Below are 18130 nucleotides of genomic sequence, written 5' to 3'. Positions count from 1 at the left end.
TGATTTATTATCAGTTAATGTGTTTTCCATACCTATATACTTGAGGGTGCATAAATATGACTTGTAGGACCTGGAGAGATAAGGACAGGGGGGTGTAAGGCCAACGTTCAATCCCCAGCACCCCACAAGGTCCCCCAAGCACCACTAAATGATGCCTGAGCAAAGAGCCAAAAGTAAGCCCTGAATATAGCTGGGTGTGGCCCCAATACTGCACCCCATTCCAAGATTTTTTTCCTTAACTGAAGAGAATCTAAGAATGGAAACATTTTAAGATGTCCTGGTATAAAGAGTAAACTTTAGTTAAGAGTTATGGAGAATTTGAACTAAAATAGGAAAGAAGGAGGGTGATATGGGATGCATGCTGGTAACAGGGGTGGAGGGAAGACAACACCAGTGGACCCTTATTCAATGTCACTATGTGCCTTAAAAATTACTGTGAAAGGGGCCGGGCGGTGGCGCTAAAGGTAAGGTGCCTGCCTTGCCTGCGCTAGCCTTGGACGGACCGCGGTTCGATCCCCCGGTGTCCCATATGGTCCCCCAAGCCAGGAGCAACTTCTGAGCACATAGCCAGGAGTAACCTCTGAGCGTTACTGGGTGTGGCCCAAAAACCAAAAAAAAAAAAAAAAAATTGCTGTGAAAGATTTGTAATTCACTTTGACCACAATAAAAATTTATTAAAAAAATGCAAAAAACAGGAAAGCATCACCAAACCAGGAAATCAAGAGACAGAACAAAACAATAAACTCAAGTCTAGTTATTATAGAACATTAGTCAGAAGTATAATAACCATCCAAACAAACTTTGGTTTGGCACTAACACAGAAGGGAAGGTTCTTAGTAGTGTTAGCCATTCCCTGAACTTGGTTTTTGGTTTTTCGGCCACACCCGGCATTGCTCAGGGGTTACTCCTGGCTGCCTGCTTAGAAATAGCTCCTGGCAGGCACAGGGGACCATATGGGACACCAGGATTCGAATCAACCATCTTTGTTCCTGTATCGGCTGCTTGCAAGGCAAACGCCCCTGTACTATCTCTCCGGGCTCCTGAACTTGGAATGGTTAACTTTGGTTAGACCAGCTTTGGCTAACTTCCTCATTTATTAGGGAAGCATGACTGGCAAAAAAAAGTCATGAGACTTCAAGCAGAGATTGACATACGCTATTAATTGTCATTTCAGTAATCCTTATTTTTGAGAGGGGTCAAGTATGGGACTGGCCTTACCCTCACTGGGCTACAGTGATTATTTCGAGGTCCTTTTAGTTGAATGACTCTACTTCTATAGTTATATACTTAGCAAAAGGCACAATATTTCTGTAAGAGCAATTTGAGCACATGCCCAGCAGTACAAAGAGCTCTGGATTTGATAAGTGAAACTGCAGGGCCAATACTCAACAGTGATGGGAGGCCCCCCTAAAAAAAACCAAAGTTGCCAAAAATCCCTTTAAGATTTTTCTCTTATAGGTGCCTCTAGTAATGGAGAGGAGGGGGGGTCTTTTGGTGATAAGAGTGGTAAGAATTGTACACATACAGAAATGTGAAACAAAACAAAGTCCCTAAAACTCAGTAATGTGCTCACTTCGGCAGCACATATACTAAAATTGGAACGACACAGAGAAGATTAGCATGGCCCCTGCGCAAAAATGACACGCAAATTCGTGAAGCGTTCCGTATTTAAAAAAATAAATAAATAAAACTCAGTACTATTGTAAGTTAATAATAATCAATGTTTTAAAAACAATAACAAGACATTTTCCATATCAGTAAATAATGGTTGGGAGGAATATGATGAGTAGCTACTTTTTTTGTTTTTTTGGGCCAAACCCATTTGATGCTCAGGGGTTACTCCTGGCTAAGCTCTCAGAAACTGTCCCTGGCTTGGAGGGACCATATGGGATGCTGGGGGATCGAACTGCGGTCCTTCCTTGGCTAGCGCTTGCAAGGCAGACACCTTACCTCTAGCGCCACCTCACCGGCCCCTAGTAGCTATTTTTGATGGGAAGAAAAGCACATATACTCATGTCCATGTATTAGTTGGCTGGAGCAATATGTGTACACAGAATAGCATGCAAAAAAGTAGAGTGAAGATGACTGATAAAAATATGGTAACACAAAGACAACACATATCAAAATACCTGCATATAATACAGTCTCTATGAGATCTTTAATGTGTGCACTGCTACTCTCTGAAGCAAGAAGAGGTGATGTCCCATTTGGAGCTGGGACAACAAGCGGTCCAACCAAAAATGCACATGCGCCACCAAGATAGCTGAGCATGGAAGCAATAGCTGTGGCAGTGGCACGTTCATCTGCAGAAAACCACGTTGTGGAGAGGAAGGGAGCTGCGTTCATGACCGTGGGACCTGCCAATCCATTTAACAGCTGTCCTCCATGGATCAGTCTACGATAGAAAAATGAAAAGGCTGTGAGGCAGTCCAACAGATGTTTAAGTATGGCAACAAATATTCAAATCAATCAAAAATATGACACATCTGAAAGGTGAGGGAATGCTGATGCGCCATGGGCTAAAGCATATACTTTGTATGTCTACACTTTGTATACAAAGCATATACTTTTTATGTGAGGCATAGGTTATATCTCAGTAGCACATGAATCTCTTAGCATGATTGAATGTGTCCCTACCCCCTGCCCACCTCTAAAAAAGAACTTGGCTGTGATATTAAGGTTCTTGTTTCTGGGGACCAAAGAGAGAGATAGCATAGTGGTAGTGCATTTGCCTTACAAGTGGCAAACCCAGGAAGTATTCGGGTTCAATCCCTGGCATCCCATGTAGTCCCAAGTCTGCAGGGAGTGAATTCTGAGCACAGAGACAGGAGTAACACATCCAAAAAACAAAACAAAACAAAACAAAAAAGAAGAGTTCTTGCTTCCATTCCATTTGCTTTCTTGCTCATCTTTTTTCAGGATTTTTTGTACTAGTACTGTATTCTACCACTCCTAACTAAACCTTTTCTTCCCATTCTCAATGGAACATTCACATTCAAGAGTAATATTGAAGGTGAAAACAGGGTGGAAGATCAGAAAGCAAAGGTAGAAAAGAAAAGTAAGTCAATGTTTCTGAGAGTTGGAGGAAAGTGAAGGAGCAGAATATGTGACATCTCTAAGAAACTTTTTTTTCTGTTTTTGCTTTTCAAGTTTCATGTGGATTTCAGATATGCTTTAAACAACTGTCTCTGTAAGTCTTTTTTTTTTTTTTTTTTTTGGTTTTCGGACCACACTCAGTGACACTCAAGGATTACGCCTGGCCTGGCTTTGCGCTCTGAAATCACTCCTGGCTTGGGGGACCATATAGACACTGAGGATCGAACCCAGGTCTGTCCTGGGTCAGATATGTGCAAGGCAAATGGCCTACTGCTGTGCTATTGCTCCAGCCCCTGTAAGTCACTTTTTAAAAGTTTTTGAAATGCAGAAATAATAAACACATATAAGGGAGAGAGCTAGGGTCCTAATGTAGAAGCAAAATTATGAGTAGGAAGCAAGAAATATGAATATAGTTTATTTGAAGGAACAATAGTCCCAAGTACTATCAATAATACACCAAATTAAGGGGGAAAAATAAAGGCAAATCTTATGTAAGAGTAAATTTTCTAGAAGACACAAAGAATTTATACTCTTTATGAAAGCAAATCCCTCCTCTATAAGATGGTAGTGGAGTCTAAGCTGACACATAGAAATTTAAATGTAAAAATATTCGTAAAACAATGTCACTAAGTAGTTGTAATGATGACTTATAATGCTACAACACTGAGCATGATGACTCACAAAGGTGAGTGCTTTGATTTTTAATAACTTTAATGAGGGATTCCTAAGAGACTCATCTCATCCAGAAAGAGAATAGTTGGAAGGAGTAAATCTTCTTATGTCTAAAAATGTTAAGAATAAAAGAACCTGGAGGAAACAATTCATTAATAAAACAAGCAAAACGCTTCATAAAGTAGCACGGTTTCTGAAAGTTAAGGTATAAAACTCAAATCAGCATATCTCATTACCTGTCAGCAGAATCACAATTTTCCAGATAGCAAACCCAAGATTTATAAAAGAGTTGAACTTACAAAGATCGTCCAAGCTCAGCTCATTCAATTCACAAGTACTATTTCTCATTACCGTATTGTCTGTGTGCTAATATATCCAATGAGGACATTTCAGAAGGACTCTCAAGCCCATAAGGTCACTGAACAGGAAAGGTGGGGAAGAACATATGAATTATAGTGGAAAGTCTTCGGGATGAAGACAACCATGAGTGCCTTCATGGCTCCAAGTTTCCTAGCACTGCTTGGGAGGCCCTCTACACTCCAAAAAAGTCATCACAAACAGTCTTCTTAGAAATGAAATCATGGGGGAACTGGTAGTGCAGGCTTTTACAAGGGCTAACATACTATAGTCACAGGAACCCAATATGGAGACTCAGTCCTGCTCTTCCTACCATGTTTCCATTCTAGGACTTAAATGCTGTTGCTTCTCACACTTGTTGTTTGGAGTCCCTCAGCATTTAGCAGTTACTAATAAATAAATCTAATCCATACTAATAATCATGGATGACCTATCAAATTAATACTCATCTGTTTATTTTTTTTGTTTTTTTTTTTGTTTTTTTTTTTTTTTTAGTTTTTGGGTCACACCCAGTGGTGCTCAGAGGTTACTCCTGGCTGTCTGCTCAGAAATAGCTCCTGGCAGGCACGGGGAACCATATGGGACACCGGGATTCGAACCAACCACCTTTGGTCCTGGATTGGCTGCTTGCAAAGCAAACACCGCTGTGCTATCTCTCCGGGCCCAATACTCATCTGTTTAATGAAGATATTTTTATGTTTGCTTGACATTATTTTCTGTCACCTACTGGTGACAGTATTTTATAGTTATTTTGTAAATACATGTAAAAATTCAGTTACATAAATATTTTTTTTTTTTTTGGTTTTTGGGTCACACTTAGCGGCACTCAGGGGTCACTCCTGGCTCCATGCTCAGAAATTACTTCTGGCAGACTTGGGGGACCATATGGGATGCAGGTATTCGAACTACCGTCCTTCTACATGCAAGGCAAACACTCTACCTCCATGCTATCTCTCTGGCTCCAATAAAATACACTTTATTCTATGGTAATGAAAAAATTTGAGGTATGCTTTTCAGATGAAGTGCTGACCCTAAGATTAAGTAAAATTATATGAAAATAATTGTAAATTCCCCACATTGATAAGAGGTGGAAGAGTTCTATTCTTCATACAAGTTGTGCTACTGAACTCATTCAACAAACATGAATTGTACCTATTGATTAGGTCCTGTGATGAGAATAGAAAATGTTAAAGTTGGGGTGGAGAGGTAGTACAGTGGACAGGGCACTTGCCTTGTAATACAATTGACCAGGGTTCTATCCTGGGCATCCTTAGTGACACCACAGGAGTGATTTCTGAGTGCAGATCCAAGAGTAATCTCTGAGAACTGCTGGGTATGGTGCAAGAAGAAAGAAAAGGAGAGAAAGAAGCAAAAGAAAGAAAGAAGAAAAAAAAGAAACAAAGAAAGAAAGAAAAAAGAAAGAAAAAGAAAGAAAGAAAAAGAAAGATAGAAAGAAAGAGAGAAAGAAAGAAAGAAAGAGAGAGAGAGAGAAATAAAGGAAGGAAGTAAGGAAGGAAGGAAGGAAGGAAGGAAGGAAGAAAGAAAGAAAGAAAGAAAGAAAGAAAGAAAGAAAGAAAGAAAGAAAGAAAGAAAGAAAGAAAGAAAGAAAGAAAGAAAGAAAGAAAGAAGAAAAGAAAAGGCAGGACCTAAACAATATGATCATTCAGACCACTGAAACAGTCAATGGCGCACCACAGACTTATGTTACAGGTCCCACTTATCGAATAAGTTTCTGCAAATTACCATCTCCTTTTTATTCTTTTTTTCTCCTCCTCCTCCTCCTCCCCTTCTTTCTCTTCCTCCTCCTCCCCCTTCTTCACCTCTCCCTTCCCCTAGTGTATCCAGAATTTAAAAAAAAAAATCATGGCAATAGTTCTGCTCCTAATACATGCAGGACCTATTGAGGAAAGTACCAATTTAGGTCACCTCGTGTTCTCCCTTCTGATAACTGGCTTCTGACTGCAACATCAAGGGCTTCACATATTTGTGTAGGCATGAAAGTTCAATCCTAGATATCTCCATCCAAACAGAGGTTTCCCTAACCTACCTGCAAAGCATAGAAAGTATACATCAGGGACAGTCCTTTCCAGAGAGAATTGAGCTGGGTTAGAGGTCTTTGGCAAGAATTTATGTGGTTTTTGTGAACCATATAGTGGTGGGCAAGGCACACAATGTCACCATGGCCATCTGGGACCTGAAAGGGACTAGCAAAGTTGAAGCCAGAGTGGCATTCTTAGGCATTGAGTCTAGTCTTATCTTAGGGATAAGGATGCTTGGATATTACTGGAAATGGTGAAGCCTGAGAAGGAATGGTCTGGAGGTCTGTAAAGGTAGTGACATAAATAGCATCATGAAATGACTAATATAGAGAGAGGGTTACCCTAACCCTATAAAACTGTCCTCCAAGTAGCTGAATATAGGTCAAAAGCTAAGGAAAGGGGTTTGAACAGAGAGATATTGGAACTGAGAAAGGAGTAAAGAAAAAAGAAAGAAAAAGAAAGAAAGGAAGGAAGAATGGAAGGAAGGAAGAGAAAAGAAAGGAAAGAGAAAGAAAGAAAAGAAAGAAGGAAAGGAGGAAAGAAAAAAGAAAAAGGAAGGAAAAGAAAGAAGGAAAGAGAAAAGGAAAGTAGAGAAAAAGAAAGAAAGAAAGAAAGGAAGGATGGAAGGAAGGAAGGGAGGGAGGGAGGAAGGAAGGAAGGAAGGAAGGAAGGAAGGAAGGAAGGGAAAAAAGGAGGGAAGGAAGAATAGTAACATTTTTTTTGAATTACAAGTCTTAAACAGAGAGGACAATTGAGAAGGAGCAATTACAATTAGGGATGGGAGTGAGAGAAACAAAACGTGAAAGATTTTTGTAACTACATTTAAGGAGATAAGAATTTCAAGAAGAGGAGAGGAAGTGATTATGTCAAATAGCATGATCATTTAACTAAAATATAAAACCACTGTATACATCAACAAAGAGGTCATTCCTGTTCCGAATAGAAGCAGTGATACTAAGTACAGAAGCTATTTGTGAGGAAACAGAAATCTGAATTGAAATGAAACAGATGGCAGAAAGATTTGATTAAATAAATATGATTAGATAAACTTGTTAATGTGAAAAAAAAAACCAAACAACCAGCACCAACAAACCCAGTTTCAAGAAAAATCTCAACTATTCAATTCTCCCTGCCTTCACACAATGAAACATAAATGCAACTCCTTATGAGTGCTCCTAAGCACTTGTGAAAGCTGGCGTTCAGCTATTAATATATATTGATCTAAGTTCCTGCTAAAAAAATAAAAGGATACACACTGGGATTGGAGATATAGCACAGCGATAGGGCGTTTGCCTTGCATGAAGCCAACAAAGGACAGATCCCGGTTTGATTCCTGGCTTCCCATATGGTCCTCAGAGCCTGCCAGGAGCCATCTTTGAGTGAAGAACCAGGAGTAACCCCTGAGCGTCACCAGGTGTAACCCAAACACACACACACACACACACACACACACACACACACACACGTACACAGAAAAGCAAGAAACAAATCACAATTTTCGGCAATGCAAAGGAAAGGAGGTAATTTAAATGTTAATTTGTCTGTGTGTCCATCTGGTACATGCTTTTCAGTTCTGTTTTTTTAAGTAAGATCGAGTTCTTCACAGGTGAGGAGCAAGGTTCCTAATTCCCTGCAATGCCTATCAGGGAACCAAGACCCTAGAGCAAGTGTTTGCACTATTATAAATGGAGTGGTGCCTTGCATGTCATTTTCTTCCCTTTCAGTGTTGAGTTCTTTTCCAGAGTGATCAGTTACAACCATCACTGTCATAGTAAACTCTTCTTTACTCTAACTGCTCTCTGGGCTGTGTGTGGCAAGCTTCCTATCCTGGGCTGGATCTCCTGACCCTTATCTCTGTTGTCTCTGGATATTATTATCATATTATCTCTTTCTTTTTGGTTTTGGGCCACATCCGGTGATGCTCAGGGGTTACTCCTGGCCATGCACTCAGAAACCGCTGCTGTTGGGGGACCATATGGGACTCTAGGGGATCAAACCACAGTCCGTCCTAGGTTAGCGCCTGCAAGACAGACACCTCACCACTTGTGCCACTGCTCCAGCCCCATCTCTCATTTTTCTTACGTATCACAAATGGGTGAGATTATTTTATGTCTACCTTTTCCCTCTGGCTCATTTTACTAAGCATGATAATCTCCATATCCACCAGGTATAAGCAAATTTCATGACTTAATTTTTCCTACAGCTGTGTAGTATTCCATTATGTAACACAGTTTCTTTAGCTACTCATCTACTCTTAGGCACTTGGGTTGTTTCTAGATTCTGGCTATTGTAAATAGTGCTGTAATGAACATAGGAATGCAAAGGCCTTTTCTGCACTGTTTTTGGCTTTCTAGGGTATATCACTAGGAGTAGTATTGCTGGATCATTTGGAAGCTCAGTTTCTAGTTTTTTGAGCAATATTCATATTGTTTTCCAAAAGGCTGGACCAGTTTACATTCCCAACAGCAGTGAATGAGAGTCCCTTTCTCCCTGAACCCACACCAGCACTGATTGTTCTTGTTCTTTGTGATTTGTGCCAATCTCTGTGGTGTGAGATGGTACCTCATTGTTGTTTTGCTTTGCATCTCCCTGATGATTAGTGATGTGAAGCATTTTATCATGTGACTTTTGGCCATCTATATTTCTTCTTTGTTCATTTCTTTCCCCATTTTTTGATGGGGTTAGATTTTTTTTCTTGTAAAGTTCAATCCATGTCTTGTATACCATAGATGTTAACTCCTTATCTGATGGTTATTGGGTGAATAGTTTCTCCCATTTTCTGGGTGGCCTTTGTATCCTCCTAGTCACTGTTTCCTTTGAAGTGCAGAAGCTTCTCAGTTTAATTTAGTCCCATTTGTTTATCTTTGCTTCCACTTGCTTGGACAATGGTGTTTCCTCCTTGAAGATGTATCATTCATTGTAGCTGCATAGTATTCTACTATTTCATGGAGTATTCTGCCTAAATTTTCCTCTATGAACCTTATAGTTTTAGATCTGATATCAAGGTCTTTAACCCCATTTGATTTGACCTTTGTGCAAGCAGAGGTCTGTGTTCATTCTTTTGTATGTAGTTAACCAATTTCCCCAACACCCATTGTGAAGAGGCTTTCCTTGCTCCACTTTGTATTTCTTGCTCCCTTATTTAAAATTAATTGTTCATAAAACTGTGGATCCATCTCTGAATATTCAAATGTATTCCACTGATCTGAGGGTCTGTTTTTATTCCAAAACTATGTGGTTTAATGACTACTGCTTTATAAAGTTTATACAGTTTAAAGTTGGGGAGGGTTCTATCACCAATATTATCAAAGCCCAAAGCCCTGGTCCTTGTGCCCCCATTATGTCCCTTTCTTATCTTCTTCCTTCCAACCTTGGTATCTTTTCTTCTGTCCTTCTCCCTAGACTCTGGGATCAAGAATAAATGAGATACTCCTTCATTTATTACATTTTCTCATCCAGTTAATCTGAATACCACAGATAAATGGCATCATCCTGTGCTTGTCCTTCTTTTTGACTTACTTCACTCACCATATTAACTTCTAGTTCTAACCAGGTTGAAGCTAACTGCATGGTTTTATCATTCATTGTAGCTGCATAGTTTTCCATTATGTGTTATTATTATCATCTTCATAATCTATCTGTTGTTGAACACTTAAGTTGATTCCATATCCTAGCTATTGTACTAGGTGCAGCAATGAATAATGGTGTACACACATCCTTTTGAATGTTTTTAAGTCTTGGGTAGATTCCCATATTCCTGCCTTTAGTGTTTTTTGTTTTTGTTTATTGTGGTTGTTCTATTACACCCAATTAAGCTCAGGCTAACTCCTGGCAGTGCTTGAGGTACCAAATGCACTGCCAGGACTGAACCAGGGTTGGAGATGTGCAAGGCAAGCACCTTAACCTCTGAACTATCTGCTTGGTCCCTACTCTCCTTTCAATGATTGCATAACTTACTCTTTCCTTGTTTCTCTACCCTCACCCCTTCAACTCCCCTGTAACTTCATCTCCTGGGCTGGCTTCTTCTGAGGCCTAATTTGCACCATCCCTATAGGCCAGGTAGAAAATGGCTGAGTTAAGGGAAACTACCTAGGCAGCCTGAGACAAGGAGGAGCCTGATGCAGTCCTTCCAGCATCAAGAGAACTAAATGGGCCCTGGAGAGATAGCACAGCGGCATTTGCCTTGCAAGCAGCCAATCCAGGACCAAAGGTGGTTGGTTCGAATCCCGGTGTCCCATATGGTCCCCCGTGCCTGCCAGGAGCTATTTCTGAGCAGACAGCCAGGAGTAACCCCTGAGCAGTGCCAGGTGTGGCCCAAAAACAAAAACAAAACAAAAAAAAAAAAAGAGAAAACTAAATGGCAAAAACTAGGAAGATCAGCCTGCCCATACATGCCAGTATCAGTTTAGAGACTGTGGTAGGCCCAAGGGATACAACAAGGCCTTAGTTGCCATTGCCCAATGCACCTTCTACCCTCACTGTTCCTTGTCCATAAAACATCAACAATACTTTACAAACAGCCTTTACAAAAAAGCCTTAGTCTTTTTTCAATATGATACAGGTTCCCAAACAAGGGCCAATAGCAAAATTTCAAACTGAAGCTGTAGAATTTTGACCCTTTCAATTTATATTTAATGATATTCTGATATCCTAACTTTTGATTTCTGACATCTTGTAACAGTTATCTATAACTCCTAATTTATTTTTTTTACATAAAATAATGTTTTAGAATCAGAATTTTTAAATTTACAGCTAGAAGAGATTTGTCAAAATCAAATTTGTCAAAATCCACCTTTCTCGTTTTATGGGTATACAATATGCCCCAGAGGAGCTAATATGATGTTTATATTTTAAATTTCTAATTTCATAACTTTTCTCTGATAAGCATTGGAAAAATTCTAAGTCACATAACTAGATAACTGATAAGCCATTTAAAAAAAAAAAGGATTGCAGGGGCCGGGTGGTGGCGCTGGAGGTAAGGTGCCTGCCTTGCCTGCGCTAGCCTAGGACGGACCGCGGTTCGATCCCCCGGCGTCCCATATGGTCCCCCAAGAAGCCAGGAGCAACTTCTGAGCGCATAGCCAGGAGTAACCCCTGAGCGTCACAGGGTGTGGCCCAAAAACAACAAAATAAATAAATAAATAAATAAATAAATAAAAAAAAAAAGGATTGCTTCTATATTTCCTTAGATCTCTGCACTGTTTTAGATGGTTACATTCTCAAAGTTCTTAATTGTCAAGATAATCCAAAATTCTCAGATTCAAAGGCAGCAAGCAGTTGATGTATTTGTATCATGTGAATAAAACCATTTTGTAAACTTTTATTATGGCTAGCACTGATGTTTGAAACTTAGAAACTTCTTCAATGTAAGTCCAGCACAGGGTTGGGAGTGGCCCCAAACAGTGTGCAAGTAGTCTAAAGGCTACCCGTATAATTCTCAGTCAATAAGGTCAGATGCTTCAACCCAATGCAAGGATGTGGTGCTACTCAAGTTTGTAATTCCAGGGACCACCAGTATTGCCCCTGTGGTGCTCAGGGGGCCTCCAGGTAGTGCTTATTGAATAGAATTGGGTTTAGATGATATGTAACCTCTATGCTTTCTCCTATATCAAAGTTCAAGTTCTTAAATACTAGTTGATTTTTGTTTGTTTTGTTTTGTTTTGTTTTGGGGAGGGAGGGCCACACCTGGCAATGTTCAGAGTTTATTCCTGGCTCTTCGTTGAGGAGTCATGCCTGGCAGTGCTCAGGGGACCATATGGGATGCCGGAGATCGAACCTGGGTCAGCAAGGCAAATGCCTTTGTTACTCACAGCATTACTGCTTGGTCCTTAATCCGATGTATTTTTAATAGAGAACAATTTAGAATCCATAAAAAATAAATATGAGGGGGCCGGCGAGGTGGCGCTAGAGGTAAGGTGTCTGCCTTGCAAGCGCTAGCCAAGGATCAGGACCGCTGTTCGATCCCCTGGCGTCCCATATGGTCCCCCCAAGCCAGGGGCAATTTCTGAGCGCTTAGCCAGGAGTAACCCCTGAGCATCAAATGGGTGTGGCCCGAAAAACCAAAAAAAAAAAAAAAATAATAAATATGCATTTTTTTTGGTTATTGGGCCACACTGGTGATGCTCAGGGGTTACTCCTGGCTATGCAGTCAGAAATTGTTCCTGGCTTGGGGGACCATATAGGATGCTGGGGGATCAAACCACGGTCCATCCTAGGTCAGCGCGTGCAAGGTAAATGCCCTACTGCTTTTGCCACCATTCTGGCCCCAAAAATACTTATTCCTAACATATACTATTCTACTGGTTCAAAACCTTCCTCCTAATTCCCAATTTTTAATCATTGTGCATTAGAATAAACTCATGTATTTAGCAGATTTTCTATGTAATCAAAAGGATAAAGTGCTAGAACTAGTTTTCTTTTATTACCCAAAGAAAATATAGGGCAATAAAAGGGGAGTATAGGGTAATAAAAGGGGGAGGGTCAGAGATGTTATGAAAATTGCAAGAAATAATTAAAGAGAAAAAGATGGTGGTGAAAATTAATGAACATTAAAAGCTCATCACAGCCTCAATTTCTTTTAAGAAAACTTATTTTATTTTGTAGCTTAATAGGTTTGTCTGATTATTATTCTATGAAAATGTCTACTGAGTATGTACTATGGTCAAGGACCTTATAACCAGACATGAAAGGGACTATAAAGATGAGTATTATAGTTGTGATCCTAAAGAAGCCTCTAATAATAACTTACCAGATACATAAAAATCACAGTGAAGAGAATGGTTAGATATAAGAAAATTCAGCCCTTAGTCTTAGCTAAATTTATTACCATAAATCTTTAAGAATTGCACTTATTCTTCTATTCCATAGATAACTTATTTTTATCACAGGGTTTGTATTAAGGCAAAGTGTTAATACTCTCATAATAAGCAAGGTACAGGGGAAAATGGATTTGCCTCTGGCTTGAGTGTCTCCCCCTTACATTTTCTCTTAAGTTTTATATTGTTTAAGAAAAGCATTACATGAAGAAGAAAAATAACCCCATGAATTCAATAATTCAGTTAAGTAACTCAGGCAATGACTGACTCTATTATTTTGGTTTTTCAAAGTTTTGAAATTTTACAGTCTTTAAGTTTTTCAGTCAATATTTAAGTAGAGGTAATCACAGTATCATACTAAAGGTACAACTTTATGCTATCATTTCAGCTTTAGTCTATAATAGGCACTTTTTCATTTTTAAAAGGATCTTTGTAATCATCATGTCCATGGCTTCATGATTGTCTAGTATACAAATATAGAAAAACTCACGTAACCATTTCTCTGATGTTTGCTATTTACTTGCTAAGTAGCGAGTAATAATGCTGTTATGTAAATATTTGCCACTTCCCAAGTGACTTTTCAAGGATCAACAGTCAAAGGGTGTGAATGATTTTATGTAATATACTCCCAAATTGTCTTTCAGAAGAGTCTGTGTAACTAGTGATGGCTGACAGTGCCTGCCTCACCCACATGGAGTATCAAGGGGTGCGCGCACACAGGCATGCGCGCGCACACACACACACACACACACCCCACAAACATACAATACATAAACTTAATAAAAACAACACAAATCAATTCTCTTACAGTTGCATAAATCAGAAGTCTAGTAAATGTCTCACTAATGGGCTGAAAGCACGGTGTCAGCTGACTTCCTTTCTCTGGACTTTTCATCCAGGATCTGTCTCTTCACCCTTTCCAGGGTCTAGCAGGTTCTTTTAGCTCTTGTTCCCTTCCTGAATTTTAAAAACTAGCAACTATAATTTTAAACTCCTAAGAGTGAATTCTTCTGACTTCCTTCTCAGCTTTAAGAGCTTTTGAAATTACATTTGGTCCACCAGAATAATACAATATAATTATCCTATTTTAAGGCCAGCTGATAAGCATCAGAACAGTTCTCCCTGAAAACATACTTAGAGGTCCTGAAGATTAGCTTATGGACATGTTTTGGAGATGGAGACATTATTTTGCCTACCACACTTGCTAAATCTAAAAGGCTGAAAAGATAGCACATCAGTGTTTGCCTTGCATCCGGCTGACCCAGGTTTGATCCCCATGCCTCCAAGAACCACCTTGAATGTGGAAGTGATCCCTGAATGTGGCCCCTCCAGCCAAAAAGATATATATTGTTTTAATATGCAGTAATTAATTTTCTGGGGTTTTTGGACTTCACCTGGAAATGCTCAGGGATTACTCCTGGGTCTGTGCTCAGGACTTATTCCTGGCTGGCCTCAAAGCTACCAGGGATCAAACTCAGGTCAGCTACATGCAAAGCAAATACCTTACCTGCTGTACTATCTCTCCAGCCCCATGTTGGTTTTTGTTTAAATTTCTATTCTCTGACCCTTCTTTTTTGGTTTGTTTGTTTTGGGGAAATACCTTGTTCAGAGGTTGGTTACTCCTGCCTATGCACTGAGAAATTACTCCTGGTAGAATGGGGAGGGGGAGGGGTACGAGCATATGGGATGTCAGGGATCAAACCCAGGTCGACTACATCCAAGGGAAATGCTCTACTTACTATGCTATCGATTCGGCCACTGACCTTTCTTTTTGTTGTTTTCGATGTTCTTATTGGTATGACAGAAACAGCACAGCATAATTCCTTTGACTCTATCCATGATATTGTGAAAGTCTGACTTCATTTGTTGTTGTTCTTCTTGGGCTAACTGGAGGCTGCCCCCATGCCTGGCTATGGTACTCATACATCTCTAATTTTGATGCTTGCTGAGGTGGGGAAGGTCACACTTTTTTTTTTTTTTTTTTTTGGTTTTTGGGCCACACCCAGCGGTGCTCAGGGGTTACTCCTGGTATGTCTGCTCAGAAGTAGTTCCTGGCAGGCACGGGGGACCATATGGGACACTGGGATTTGAACCAACCACCTTTGGTCCTGGATCGGCTGCTTGCAAGGCAAATGCCGCTGTGCTATCTCTCCGGGCCCGGGAAGGTCACATATTAGGTTGTGATGCCTGCACACTCAGCCACAGCACTGAGATTTCCACTCCTTTAATTGGGGTGCTCACATGTGCCAGGGTAGCATGTTTGTTTCGGGCACATAAGCTGTGGTTGTGGTACTCACCAGAAGCCACTGAGGTGTTGACACACATGCTCATCAAAGGTCATACTTTCTGGCCATGGTGCCTACACATTTTTTTAGTTGAAGAGTTGGCTGCTCTCACATAATTGACTGTGGGGTGAATAGAAAATGCTGGCAGTGGCAGGGATCACAGGTATCAGAATAGCTAGAATCACAGTTGGTGTATGTCAGCTCCAGGGATCTGAATGTATTACTTATATTTTGTTTTTCTTTTGGTTTTTGGGTCACACTTGGCAGAGCTCAGGGGTTACTCCTGGCTCTATGCTCAGAAATCACTCCTGGCAGGCTCAGGGGACCATATGGGATACCGGGATTCAAACCACCGTCCTTCTACATGCAAGGCAAATGCCCTACCTCCATGCTATCTCTCTGGCCCTCATTACCTATATTTTAAAGGCAGATGCTCTAAGCCCCCACAGTATTCCTCCAGGCCCTTTTTCTCTTAATTTGACATATTTTTTTCCCATTGGTCTTTTCTTTTGAAACATGACATTGAAAAAATTTTATGTAATGAAACCTGGGGCTATTGCGATAAGACAGGAGCTAAGGTACTTGGCTTGCACACAGTTGACTTCAGTGTGAATCCCGGGAAACCATACAGAGTCCTCTAAGAACCACTAGGAGGTTAGTAAGTCCTGAGGACTTCTGGGTATGATCAAAACAAACAAACAAAAATAATAAAAAGTTGTTTGATATACTGTTCTCTTCATAATGCTTTTCATGCTTAGAAAAATAAGCCTTTCCCATATACAGATCAGGTAAATATTTAACCTTTAGGCTAGAAAGTACAAGGGCTAGTTAAGACACATACCTTGCATGTGGCTGGCCCTGGTTTAATCCCCAGAACCATAGAGTACCCTGAACATTACCAGATACAGCTCTGGAGGTCCTATGAGCACTGTCCAGGTGGTCCAAGTATCCTGGGCAGCACAGGGTCCAAGCAATACTACATTCTTGAGTCTTAGTAGCAAACCACTTTCCTGGTCAGTGGAGAGTCCCTGGGAGGTGCCACTGGTCCTCTCAAGCATCATGTAGGTGCCCATCAATTTTTTGTTAACTTTTTAGTTTATCTGAATTTATTTTAAAACATGAAAGACAATGAGGAACCAAAATGACTTTTTTGTGAGTCACTCTTTTCCTCCCTAATAGTCAATTTACCTGTGGTAGAAACAATGAACTATTCCCCCAGTGTCCATTCTCTCCATTTCCCTTTTACTCAGAGAGGTTCCCAAGTTTTGCAAGGGCACTACAGTCTACATTTTAAAGTTTCCCTTGCAGGGAGGGAGAGCTCTGCTACTAAGTTTAGACCCAAGAGATTAGAAAGGGAGGATTTCAGGGTCATCTTCCTGAGGACAATAGGCTCTTCCTTTTTCCTCAGGGATGAAAGTGATGGAAGTACTAATGGAAGTACTTGGCTTGTACTCAGTGCTACTGAGGTCATCTTCTGATGGGAACAGAGAGCTACTGTGGAGCAGAGCTGCTGCTTCCCTGTCATAAACCGTCACCAATTCTGGACTGCCAAATAGGAAAGAAGTTCTCTGAACCATTATATTTTGGGCACTCCTCATTACAGAGGCTTAACTTGTTCCCTCGTTGAGTCTTTAGCTCCTTAAGTTGAGTGCTGCATTCATAAAGACACTGCATTTGATAGTGATGGCATGCTAAGGCTGTAGGGTGAAAAGCAAGGTGGGATGAAAAGCCAGGTGAGGTAAGATAAAGACTCACTGCCTGTGAGTACTTGAAACTGGACAGAAAAACAATAATCGGAATATTGCCCTGTGTTCCCTGACTCTTTCTGCCTTTAAGGTAGAAAGGGATAGAAAGTCAGGTATGAGTTAGCTTGTTTGCAAGCATGGATCAAATAAGAGCTCTACTCCTAACTTTGATTCTGCCGGAGATCTGCAGTTTAAATGTAAAATAATCTAAGTCTTATTTAATTGTTTGTTTACTGCTTCTTGGGCCACACCTATCAATGCTCAGTAATTGCTCCTGGCTCTACACTCAGGAAATACTCCTGATGATGCTCAGGGGATCATATGGGATGTTGGAGATTGAACTTGAGTTGGCCACATGCAAGGCAAGCACCCTATATCCACTGTACTATCTCTCCAGCCTGAGAATCTATGCATTTGAATCCTGAGGTGGTTTCTGTAGCCTGGATGGCAGGAAAAAATATCCTTTAGTGTGCCTAAAAAGAATCAGATTAAAGATGTTATTTTCTTATTCAAACGTTTTACGGAAAGCCTATACTAAAGTGAAGGAAAAGAAACAAGATGAGCACAAATGCCAGTAAAAGAAAAATCAAATCAACAGACCTGAAAATCAGACAGAAATGATCATTTTTGGGTGTGGGCTAAAAAGTACTTCTACATGGAACCTATCAAACCTAGACTAGAAGCCTACTAAGCAGAAGCACTACGAAACTGCTCCTAATGCAAGTTTCAGGACCACGAATTTGGGCTTTATTCAACCAAGCAGAAAATACAATGAGAAATTGTGCAGTAGACACATGCATACACACAGAGTTTTCCAGAGGACAGTCTTCCATTCTTTTATACACACACACAGAGCCTGGATTTTGAGTTCGATACAATGACTTAACAGAACTATGGCATTTTTCTATGAACATGAGAAGAGGGCAGTGATACATGGAAGCATTTGACAATGGAGATAACTGTCTTCATTTATCTCTTCTCTTTTCATAATATCCTTAGGTTTTATGTGGGTACATGTACTTGAGCTACATGCCAACCTCATACAGAAAGGTGTGACCATGTGACCAAGACTATACCAAGCACTCAGGAATGATGCAAGCCCCTAGAAATATGTAATGTAA

General features: G+C 40.3%; 1 protein-coding gene and 1 non-coding gene across 2 annotated transcripts in view; one reads left to right on the top strand and one right to left on the bottom strand.

Moving 5' to 3' along the window:
• Positions 1-18130, bottom strand: part of SLC49A4 (solute carrier family 49 member 4) — a 70790-nt gene that overhangs the window by 45412 nt on the left and 7248 nt on the right. The window contains exon 3 of the mRNA XM_049785910.1: positions 2130-2395. Within this exon, the coding sequence (XP_049641867.1) occupies positions 2130-2395 (266 nt within the window). The remainder of the gene's footprint in view (positions 1-2129; positions 2396-18130) is intronic.
• On the top strand, positions 1566-1672 carry LOC126026715 (U6 spliceosomal RNA). Its single transcript, XR_007501936.1, has one exon. It is a non-coding gene; the product is annotated as a U6 spliceosomal RNA (small nuclear RNA).

Source organism: Suncus etruscus, chromosome 13, assembly GCF_024139225.1.
Source record: "Suncus etruscus isolate mSunEtr1 chromosome 13, mSunEtr1.pri.cur, whole genome shotgun sequence".
Classification (NCBI taxonomy): domain Eukaryota; kingdom Metazoa; phylum Chordata; class Mammalia; order Eulipotyphla; family Soricidae; genus Suncus; species Suncus etruscus.
Note: the sequence above shows the minus strand (reverse complement) of the source record. Positions and strands in the feature narration are given on the sequence as shown.